The 11,965-nt window shown below is 41.6% G+C and overlaps 1 protein-coding gene across 1 annotated transcript; it reads left to right on the top strand.

Annotated features, from left to right (window-relative positions):
• Window positions 1-4,122: 4,122 nt before the first annotated feature.
• On the top strand, window positions 4,123-5,052 carry LOC134471029 (olfactory receptor 7A40-like). Its single transcript, XM_063228539.1, has one exon. The coding sequence runs from the start codon at window positions 4,123-4,125 to the stop codon at window positions 5,050-5,052; it is 930 nt and encodes a 309-aa protein (XP_063084609.1).
• Window positions 5,053-11,965: the final 6,913 nt, after the last annotated feature.

An 11,965-nucleotide genomic window follows, 5' to 3' on the forward strand; every position in this document is an offset into this window, starting at 1 on the left:
TGGCCCCCAGGTGAAGAAGAGTACCGCGCCTCCTCTGGACCCACTCTTCCCAACAGGGAGCAGGAGCCTGATCCCCAGGAGAAGAAAAGAGTTCACTGGGCTGGGGCAGGGTTCCCTGCCTCCGCGGGACTCACTCATCTGACAGGAATCCAGATCCTAGGCCCCAGGCAGAGAAGACAGTTCCTGGCCTCGGCTGGACTTACCCGTCCAACAGGAAGCCAGGGCCTGGCCTACAGGCGAAGAAGACAGTTCTGGGCCTCTGCTGGACTCACTCGATGGACAGGAAGCTGGAGCCTGGTCCCCAGGCGAAGAAGAGAGTTCCCGCTGATGCCTATTAATCTTACATTGTTTCTCTTGGTGTCATCTTGGAGCTGCTGGATTGTCATTTCAGGCTGCTTTGATGTTTTTATAAGTTCTTTCCTTTCATGATTGATAGCTGTCTTCAAGTTTTGAAAACTTATCTTCAGTTTCATTCAAGCAGTTTCACCAGCTGGCAATGGAATTTTTAATTTCATGGACGTCTCATTGAATGGGTTTCATGCATTCTGTTTTTTTCTGTGTTGTTCATTCATGGTTTCTGTCATTTTATCATGCTTTTGTACTTTTTTATCAGTGTCTTCTCTAGTTAGGCTGAGCAACTTCGTTATTAAGGTTGTCATTTTTTCTTTATCTGGGAGATTATTTCTAACCTGATTTCCTCTATAGCCTCTTGGAGTTGTTTCTTTACTTTGCTTGCTATCTTTTCAAGAATTTCAGGTGTGTGATGTCCAGTATCCTCCATTCAATGTCTTCTGTACTGGCTCCTGATGGTCTGGGCATTTCAGATTGCATTTTGCTTTTTTTGTTTAAATCATTTTCACCTTTTGAGTTAATATTTGATTTTTTCAATGCCACTAGTCTCAACTGTTCATCTTGTGTATGTTAGGATCCTACTATGGGTCCTACAGTGTAGGGGAGGAGCAGTCACCCGAATTCCTCCTGCAGGGCCTGTTGGGTGAGTCCTGTATTCTTCTTAGGTAGGCTAACCTAGGAGTACTGATGGAAGCCAACCCTTATCTCCTTTTGTTACCGCAGCTGCAGGCTGTTCCAGGCTGCCTGATGTACCTGTCTATAGCATTTGATCCGTCTGGGACCCCACTGTGTCACTGGGGGTTTTGTAGATCCTTTGCAGTTACTCTGGGTGGGAGATGGTCTCATCAACACTCACCAACCCACCTGCGGTTCTCTGTATAGAAAGACACTCACAATATTGCCAGCTCAACAAGGTTCTAAAGTTGGAAGGAGGGTTTGCTGAGGTCCCTGTTGACCCACTGAGGTCCTCTACTTGAGTGAGGAATGCACCACACTGTCACAAGCCCTCTGAGGTCCTCTGTGGGGGGGAGGGTCTTCTGAGGCTCCCACCAGCCCACCAAGGTACTGCAGGTGGTGCAAGGGGTCCCTGATGGTCTGTGGGCAGCTGAGGTCTTTTGCGTGGGAGGAAATGGCAGTCCACCAGCCTGTGAGTGGCTGAGGTCCCTCAGGTGTGGGAGAAGTGCGCCAAAGGCTCCCCTCAGCCACTGAAATTATTGGGGTGTGACGGAAGGGAGGTCGACAATCTGTTGTAAATATTGCTGTTCTTAAAAATCTTTTTATTTTTGAGTACTGCAAATCAAGCTTAGGACCTTGAACTTGCCAGACAGGTGCTCGCATTGCTGATCTGTATCCCTGACCCTAGTCCTTAAAACCTTATGAGTAGAGTGATCATCATAGTATTTATGCAAAATTAAAAATATCATATTGATATATGTTAAAATAAATAAATAATAGACCTCAGAGGAAACTTTATCTCAAGGCTGATGTTAGGTGTCAGTATATTGCATCACTGGAGCTAGAATATTCCATGGAGAAGAAGTAAGAAGACTGACCCACTTCACTTTTAATTTAGTGTCCTGGGGACAGAAAATTCAGCAAGAAAAATTTCTCTGTGCAGAGGAAATTCCTTAGGGAGATGATGTGCTCAGGGAAGGAGTCACAAGAGAGTGCCGAGCCTAACGAACACACGGGCAGCTGCAAGCATCTCCTGCCCTAGGCTTTCGGCTTGTGCACCTTTTCTTAGATAGGATGTGGTCGCTGACTCTTGATTCCTGCGTCTACCTCAAGTCCCAGTGCTGGGCATTTTCCTCCTGTTGTGTTGGTGACGTATCTTCAGTCTCCACGTCAACTAACTGAGGTGGAATTTGGACAAGCACACCGAGAACTCCATTCGGAAACCCATCCAGGTGAGTCCTGCAGCACCTCTGGAAAAGCTCTTGAGAGACTGAGAGACACACACAAAAATTAACCGAGATGCTGAGACTTTAGGTACTGCTGGGCTGTGTGCTTGCTTGTTTGACGAGTTCACTGATATAAATATTTCCCTTGCTGGAAAGAGGAGCAAACACTGAGCCAAGCAAGGTCAGGTTCATTTTAGACACTCACGTGATGACAGCAGAAGATCAGTTAGGACAGGGGTTGAGAGGCTTCAAGTGATTTCATCATCAAATAGAGAACATTTCCAAGGACCTTTGCAACTAACCAGGGGGACAGGAAAAGGACACATTAGCCTGAGGCATCATAGGTGGGAGTGAGGTCATTGCTGATTTCTGGGATGGAATATCATTTTGATTTTCTTTTTATTATCTCATGCCTATTTTTGTCCACATTTTAGTGGAATTTTTCAGTTTAGTTTTCTCTCTTTTTGGAATAACATTTTTGTCTGTAAAGTGTTTAAATTGCATCAGTGAAGTATTTTTATATTCTCAACTCCAAGTTTCTTGCCTTATATGAGACAAGCCTAACCATACGTGAACTTTATATCATTGTTGATGTTCCTGTAGTGACACAGTTTGCTTTCAAATGAAAGTGTTTAATTTTTCAGATTCTGCATACAATATATCAGCAAGTGTATCGATTAATTTCTCCCATGCAGATAGCCATGGATGCCAACATTTACATTGTATTCGGGCTTTTCCACCTAAATTGAAATGCATCCTTGTCATGTACTATATACTGATGCCTAATCTCTGATTCATTGAAGAAATACAAACTGAGCAGTGACCATTTCCCCTGCCCGCCACAGCCCTCTGGAAATGATTTTATTAATCCTTCCTTCTTCTTTTAAGCAATGTCCTTTATTTCAGCTTTTTTTTTTTTTTTTTTTTGAGACAGGGTCTTGCTATGCAGCCCAAGCTGGTCTCAAAGTCTCAAACAACCTCCTGCCTCAGCCTCTCAGGTGCTGGGATTATAGGCATGTGCCACCACACCTGGCTTGGAAAGGTCTCCTTTCAAGTGTCACCTATCAGTCCATCTTACCTGAGGACCTAGTACAAAGTAAGTCCCACAATGTACATTTTTCTGACTGCTTTTTTCCCGTTCATAGTACTGTCATTATCTGACATATGTAATTATTCCTTTCCTTAATTGTATTTCCTTCAATTCATTTTTATTCTTTCTCCTTATTTAATTTTAGGGATGTTAGGTTTTTAAACAGTGATCATTCGCATGTAGAGAATGCCCAAAACTTTATCATTATCAAATCACACTCCTCAGAGGCATGAAAAAACTTAAACTTTTAATCTAAAATGTCTTGTGAAAAGATAGGAGTGAGACAAGAATTCAAATAAGTCATGTCAAGAGGATCCTGTTAAGAGAAACCAATTTATAAACAAAATGTAGCAATTAGAGTCTGGGCCATGGACTACGAGTGATAGCCTTTGTGTGTATACTAGGTTCTTGCCCTAGTATAAATTACTGGTCTAAAGTGGCGGAAGGCCAAAGCAGGAATGCCTACCACTTCCTGCTGCTTCTTCAGCCCTAATGGCAGCTCCCTGTTTGCACACACAGAGAATTCCAATCAGTTCCTCCCACATCATCAATATCCGCCCATGCACCACTTTGGATCAGAGGTCATAGAACCCTCTGCCTCTCTGCATCTAGTCAAAGGAGACAGCCCGGCTGCCATGGGTCATGTGCTCCTTTCCATGTCCTCAGCTCAATAAACATATTTGTTTTGTACTTTTGCTTCTCCATTGCACCAGAATACTCTAACAAAGTGAATGCTCCATAACTGTGTCCCATTGTTTTTCTCCTAGTCACACCAACTCCATGGAACCCGAGAATAAAACACAAGCTTTCAAATTTTTTCTTCTTGGAATTTCAGAGGACTCCAGCTTGCAGCCCTTCCTCTTTGGACTATTTCTGTTTATGTACCTGGTCACGGTGCTTGGGAACCTGCTCATCATCTGGGCCACGATCACAGACCCCCGCCTGCACACCCCCATGTATTTGTTCCTCTCTAACCTGTCCTTTGCAGACATCTGTTTCACTTCTACCAGCATCCCGAAGATGCTGGTGAACATTCACACACAAAGCAAGGTCATCCCCTACAAAGGCTGCATCACCCAGGTGTCCTTTTTCATAGTCTTTGGGGTTTTGGACAATTTCCTCTTAGCTGTGATGGCCTATGACCGCTTGGTGGCCATCTGTCACCCCCTGCAGTACATGGTAATCATGAACTGCAGACTCTGTGGTTCTCTGGTCCTGGGGTGCTGGATCACCAGTGCCTTAAATTCCTTGTTACAAACCTTAATGGCATTGAGGCTGTCTTTCTGTGCAGACGTGGAGATCCCACACTTTATGTGTGAGCTTTATCAGCTGGTGCTTCTCGCCTGCTCTGACACGTTTGCTAATGACGTGGTGATCTACTTTGCAGCCATGCTCCTGGTCGTTGGTCCCCTGGCTGGCATCCTTTACTCTTATGCTAAGATAGTTTCTGCCATCTGTGCCATCTCCTCTGCTCGGGGCAAGTACAAAGCATTTTCTACCTGTGTGTCTCACCTGTCTGTGGTCTCCTTATTTTATTGTACAGTTCTGGGTGTCTACCTTAGTTCCTCAGTTACCCAGAACTCACAGGCAACTGTGAGAGCGTCAGTCATGTACAGCATGGTGACTCCCATGCTGAACCCTTTCATCTACAGTCTGAGGAATAAGGACATAGTGCGAGGGCTGAGAAGACTCTTCAGAGCGAAGCCATGAAAGGTTCATTGAAGAAGTGCGTCACGGACACCAAGCCTCAGCTGCAGACATCCCTTTCAATCCGACTCTGAAGTGGAACTTTCTGTTAACATTGATTTACAGAAAGTGTGATTTTTTGAATTCCCCTATGGAATTTAACCTCCTCGTGAATCTTTTTGCTTTCTTGTCATCTAATATCTTCCCTCTCTGAACTTTCTCTTATTCCAGTGCTTTTTCTAAGATCGAAAGTGATTGGAAGGTTGGCATTAGTCTCATAGGATGTTGCACTAGATCCTCCTATGGAAAAACAACAAACTATTTACAGAAGAAACTCAGAGATGACAGACTGTAAACCTTCTGCCACGCTTCCTTTTGATTAGCTATTGTTAGCCTTTTTATTGGTGCTGCAAATGTCAAAGTACTGGTGGTTCCATATTTGATCACAGGATCCTGTTATTCACTTGAGCAAACACTTTTATTTAGTTTTGTTTTCACATCGCCTCTTATATTCCTAGGCACAACGTGAAATGGAAAAGAATAAGAAAGAAGAAAGAGGAGAAAACAGCAAACAAAAGGTAGAAAAGAGATATGACTTTACCATTTGTATATCTGGGCTGGTGAGTTTGTGGAGATGTGGTTTGTAAGGTGATTTGGGGGTACAGGGAGAAAGAAAGAAGATCATTAAAACTGAGGATTGAGAGAAGCTATGATTACACCAGAATCAATTAATACGTTGCTAGAAATCTTCTATTTGAATACTCTATACATATTTTTTGGTGAAGGTTAACACGGAAGATACTCTTTAAACCAGAGAACTGATTTATTACCATTTATCTTTTGGCATATACAAACATAACCCATATACTTTACAGGAGAACCAGCGGCTCAAACAGCATCATTCAGGACAACCCACAACGCCCAGCTCTTCCTCTCCTTGTCTTTTTTATGCTGGCATCTTTCCTCAGCTGGGCCATCTACGCTCAGCACCATGCTGATTTAATCCAGCTGGTGTTAAGTTGCCGACCAGTTCTTAATCCATAAAAGAGCATGAAAAACCTTCAAATGGAGAACTGCAAAAATGGAATGTACACAGTCTAATACCTGGCATCTTTTCATGCTTGAGAGCATTCTATAAGATTTTGGGTTTTGCTTAACCTGCATTTATTCAATATTTATTTTTCTCTGTTGCTTTTTGTACAGTACCCAACTGCATGAAGCAGTCCATTTTCTCCTACTTCTTGTATGGAGTCCTTTGAATTCTTGGGTTTTGAACATCTTATTATATTTTATTGTCCTGCATTTTATCCATTTGTAAGTGTTGCATCTTTTTCAGTCATAACTTGCAGGCATTTTTATCATTTGACTAATGTTGATTTCATTTTCCCTTAGCACATGTGGTCATTTGTATCTTTTATTTATTTATTTTTATTTTAAAAAAATATTAAAATAAAAGAGGACATAACAAAGCAAGTCAGAACAATTTAAGCAACATAGTGTTTCACCACAGATAACCTGACATGATAGTAGTTACCATAGTGTCTCTTTCCTTGAAATATTTGAGTATAACTTCGTATACTATAGTATCAAACATAAAACAACAGTGTAAAACCATTCAAGGGAATGAAACTATTACATAATATTCAGAACTAACAGAAGATGAACAATGGTTACTATATTATCTCATTGTCCATAAAAATTTTGTTTATACTATCACGTATAATAAAACCCAATAAGATACAACATGATAAAACCGATGGAGACAGACTTCAAAACAATATGATATTAAGTCAGCACTAGCTATTATAATGTCTTGTTTTCTTCAAATGGGCTGTTCATACCATCACAGACAATAAAATCAAACAACCCAGGATAAAACCATTCCAACTAATGAATGCAAACATTGTAAGGCTTCAAAGCAATATGACTGGGAATCCTGATTACCACATACTTTTGTGTATTCTTACCATTTCTTACATTAGGGAAACTATTCGGTATTTATACATGGTAATTTATATGTAAAGATGAAGTTTAACCTTCTATTCCTCTTCACCCAATATTTAAATGTCTTTAAAGATTTGTACTCTGTCCTATTTCCACCTTTGGGATCACTTTGGTGCAAATGAATTACCCATAGGGGAGTCCTTAAATCCTTTGTTACACGCTTTCCCATAAAGTTTTGGACGTTTAATACATTTTGCTTCCTACAGCTATTTTGAATCCAGTACAGTTAATTGCATTCCTGCTTCCACTCCTGATTCCGTAATATCTTAGACCCTCACAATATATCTTTTTTCACGTGATGCACACATTTCTACTTGTGATTTGTAGTCAAATAGGAGTTTTAGGAGGCACTCTGTTGCCTTGTGAAATTTTACTGTTTTGTTTATTTTGTGTTGCGCTGAGGTGTGTGGATGCTACAGCCTAAAACAGCATTGCTGTGTGAAGATCCCTTCACCTGCTTTTATTCACATACTTTGGGCCTGGATAACTATAACCCTCTGCCCCAGCCCAAGCTCTGACCACCTTGGTGAACATGGAGAGGAAGACGCAGTGGAGTTACGTCAGCAGCCAAGTTCTCTGGGGCTGAACTCTGGCTTCACTGAAGTCACAGAGATAATCTGAGTGTCACCTTTTGTGATCTGGGCTCCAACCAGATTCCTAAGTGCTTCCTGCTCACAGTGAAGCCCTAGAAACTCTGGTCTAGGGTCGTGGTTGTTAGCCTCCTTGCTTTCCGCTGGCGTATGTGCCATGTTAAACTTGTGGTGAGCTGATCTGAACGTGGAAGAATGTGGAGCAGCATCTTTTTAGGGGAAACAATAAAACAAAAATTCATAACAAAATCTAGAGTAACAAGAGTTCATATGTTATGTATTGTTGTCTTCAAACGTTTTTTGCCAATATCTTGCACTCTGAATGAACAACGTTGTCATGGTGTATCCTGGTGGCCCCCAGGCCTCAGGCACTTGCATTGTGCATTTGTGACGGTTCATTGTCTAGTGCTTGGATTGGGAGTGTGAGTGCTACACTGGCCTAGTCGTGGAGCCAGAATGTATGTAATGGCAGGAACAAGGTGTGTCTTGCTCTTTGCTGGTTCCTGCTTGCTATTGGCAGCTGCCATGAACTGCGGCCCAGCCATGCCCGCCTGCCTCGAGCCAACTGAGTGTGGACTGAAACCTCCAAAAAGTGTAAGAAATAAATCTTTCCTTTCTTTCAGGTATTTTGTCTCAGCAATGAGTAAAAAATAACTAAGACAAACGTCTTTCACCTCAATTGAGCAGCTACTGTAAACCTTCCCAGCTGTGACAGCCAAAGTTTTCCCCAGATATTCCCACTAGTTTCATAATAGGATAATCATTCCTAATGGAGGGCCATTTCCATAGATCATGAGATCAGGGAACTTCTTGATGGATTTTCCATGAAAACTCAGCCCTTACTCAGATCACATAACCTGTGTGAGCCTCCCTCCTGCAAGTGTGAAGATTCTTGACTATAACTGGAAAACCGTTGAGTTTCCATCACAGAACTAAAGGTGTAACTCAGTGGTAGACCTCTTACTGGCATGGTTAGGGTCCTGGTTTTCATCTCCAGTACCAGAAAAAATAAAAGGTTCTAACTTGAATCCATGGTGTCTAAGACAATTAAATATATCTCTTACTATTACTGAACAGTTCAGAAACAAAGGGTAAGTAACAACTTCTAACGTGTTCCAAGCCTAAGCCTCATGAGGGATTTGAAGGAAGCACCACAAAGGTAAATGATGTACAAACTTGCCGTGGTTTTCTAACAAAGCTTTCTCCCTTGATAAAGACAGCAAATTTTTGAAGCCACCTGGAGCCATGTCTCCTTTACAAGTCAGGGCTTTTGCATTCCCAGGAGGCTTTTGTTTCTTTGGTTTGGTTCCAGGGATCAAACTCAGGACCTTGGGCTTACCAGGCAGGTGCTGTGCCACTGGGCTTTTTATCCAGCCCAATCCTAGAAACCTTGAAAACTGGGGGAGGGTGCAAAGATGGCAGATAGATAACAGCTGGCTACAGAGGCTCCCTGAGATAGTCAACTTAGAATTCAACATAATACAGTGTGGGGAGCCCCAAATAGAGGGTGATGAATTCTCTCATTGCAAGAAGAAATGAAGGTGAGAAGAACCAATCAAACATACAGTCCTGTTCCTATTATTGCAACAGCTAAATGTTCAGTGTTCCCACTGCAGCGCAATCCGAGGTCCTGCTGCTTTGACTCATTGGAGGCGCAGTCACACTGAGGTTGGGGGTTGGCCAGCCAAACAGAGAGCAGAACTGGTGGGGAGCCTGCATCGACCTGTGGTGAGTGATGGGAGTGGAGACATTCCACAGAAACGGGGCTCCAGCGGACAACATTCTGGGATCGGGCAGGTGTGGCAAGTACAAGGGTCAGCAGTGATTTCAGTTAGTTGTTCCCTTCCCAAATGGGATTGGTGGAGTGAGGTAGGCCTGGGTCACGTGACCTGGCTGAGACCCAATAGGTTAACCAAAATCAATTCCCTAAGCTGGCGGTGCACACTAAACACTCAGTGAAGCCTCAGAAGTTTGACTGACCTGGAGGGGAGGCAGCACATAGTAATACAGTGCAGGCCACAGCAGCTTGAATGATCCGGAGGGGAGGGGCCAGCAAATATTGTCCCTGTCTACAACTCACTAGCACGCTGCAGTGGGAAGGGGCACCTAAGCAGCATGCTTCAGAAGAACTTTAACCAACAAACAAAGAACTGGGGCCTCCTGGAAGAAACAAAAAAGATGGGAAGAGGAAGTAGCAACAAAAATTCCCCAGGTCCCAACCATGAGAACATTGACCCAGGACAGGTAAATATAAAGGAGAACAAGAACAGCCAACATGCAATATCAGACACAGCACCAGTGGACATAAAGAGATATCTTCAGGACCTCATAGACGAGTTCAAAAGGGAAATATTTAGCCAAGTAAAGCAAGATGTAAGAAGATTAATAGAAGAGATGTTAAGCACCCCTCAAGCAGACACAGATGGAAGAAGGGTGCATGCTTTAATTTTGTAAATTAAACAACTATTTCTAAGATGACAATATGTAATCTATTAACTAGCGATTTCTTATTGTTTATGTTTTTGAAATTCTGAATTATTTGTACCCTTTTTCTGTTTTGTTTTTTTTTCTCTTTAAATAAAAAATGGAGAGAACGATTTGATGAAGCATATAAAAATATAGAATACATGAAGCAGATTCAAAGAGATTACCAGGAAATTAAAAACTTTTTGAAAAGATGGCAAATCTGCTTGAAAGAAATTGAGGATAGATTATCCAAACTGGAGGACAGTTTTGCAATGTGGGAGTAAGAAAGGGAAAACTTTTAAAATTAACAAGGAAACAAGCAGTAACAATACAAAGGCTAGAAGATGACAAGAGGATCTATAACTTGAGAATAAAGAATGTGAATGAAGAAACAGGGGTACAAAGGAACTACAAAGGCTATTCACAGAAATAATTAAGGAAAACTTCCCAAACATAGGAAAAGGAAGTGATATTCTGATATATGAGGCATACAGAACTCCAGCCACCTACAACCAAAACAGAGCTACACCCAGGCATATAATAATCAAGAGCCCAGAAATTCAATATAAGAAAGGAATATTAAAAGCTGTTAGAGACAAGAAACCGATAACCTACAGAGGAAGGCCCATCAGAATAATGGCAGAGTTCTCAACACAAACCATCAAGTCAAGAAGAGCCTGGAGTGAAATATTCCAAACCCTGAAAGAAAATAGCCTCCATCCAAGATTCATATGCCCTGAAAAACTGTCTCTAAAAATTGATGGAGAAACAAGATGCTTCCAAGACAAAGAGGAACTTGGGAAATTCGCAACCACCAACCCAACTCTACAGAGAATACTGCAGGGCATTCTAGAGAGAGAGAAAAGTACTAGGATTCCAGGAACAGTGGCAGAAAGGCCTCAATGAATGGAGCAGAAAGCAGAATGAAGAAGACAAGCAGACAAATGATGGCAAAAAAGAGCATAACAGAAATGAGGCAGAGAAGGTTGGTTGTACTCAATAACATAGATGGCCTTGATACACTAAATTTAAAAAACCACATGTGGAATAGATCAGGAGGCAGGGTCCACCGAGATGTATTTATAAGAAATATAATTAACATGAAAAAGAGTACATGGGCTGAAAATCAAATATGAGAAAACAATGCTCTATGTGACAGAGAACCAGAGAGTAATAGGGGCAACTAGACTAGTATTTGTAGATAGGTTGGAAAGACAGGCTTTAATAGGTAAAGGAATACAATTAGAGATCAAGTCCAGGAGAGAGAGGGTTCAGAACCACTTAGGTAAACAGAAGGCCCCCCTATTTTAAAACCAAGGGTCTTGGTTAGACCCCAAAATGCACAGTCTACCCTGGGGGAAGTGAAAGGGGAGGGAGAGTCTTAAAAAAGATGCCAGAAGGTATTATTAATAGTGTATCAGGATTTAAAACCCACATTACTTGCACCACTCTGCTTAGATAGATTTTATTCTCTTTTTTTGTTTTGATAGATTGTACTTTGTCTCAGTTTGTCTACTTGCATTAGATTTGAGGGCACAGACAGCTGTCCCAAAACCATCAGGATATAGCACAGTAATCATCTGTAATTTCCTATTATCTTAATCTGGAGTCCTGTATGACTTATACTGTTTTATCATGACTGATCTTAGTTAAATCTGGTTTGTTTGATTGCTGTTTGGTATCAACAGATTTTATTCAAAACTGTTATGATTGATAGTATCAAGTCTGAGAGTATAGGCAACTACATTGAAGATGACAAGACTCTAGGATACCCATTCTGGTTTGATAACTGCCTGCTTTTGAAATTTTATACTATATATAAAGTTCTGTTTTTATTAATACAGTTATGTACTAATATATTCAATTATACTATGTCT

Source organism: Cavia porcellus, unplaced genomic scaffold (assembly GCF_034190915.1).
Source record: "Cavia porcellus strain 051 isolate PalLab524CR breed Dunkin Hartley unplaced genomic scaffold, mCavPor4.1 scaffold_17, whole genome shotgun sequence".
NCBI classification, from domain to species: Eukaryota; Metazoa; Chordata; class Mammalia; order Rodentia; family Caviidae; genus Cavia; species Cavia porcellus.

What these genes read in the sequence shown, in the direction of transcription:
- LOC134471029 (XM_063228539.1), top strand. Translation starts at nt 4,123, where the DNA reads ATGGAACCCGAGAATAAAACACAAGCTTTCAAATTTTTTCTTCTTGGA.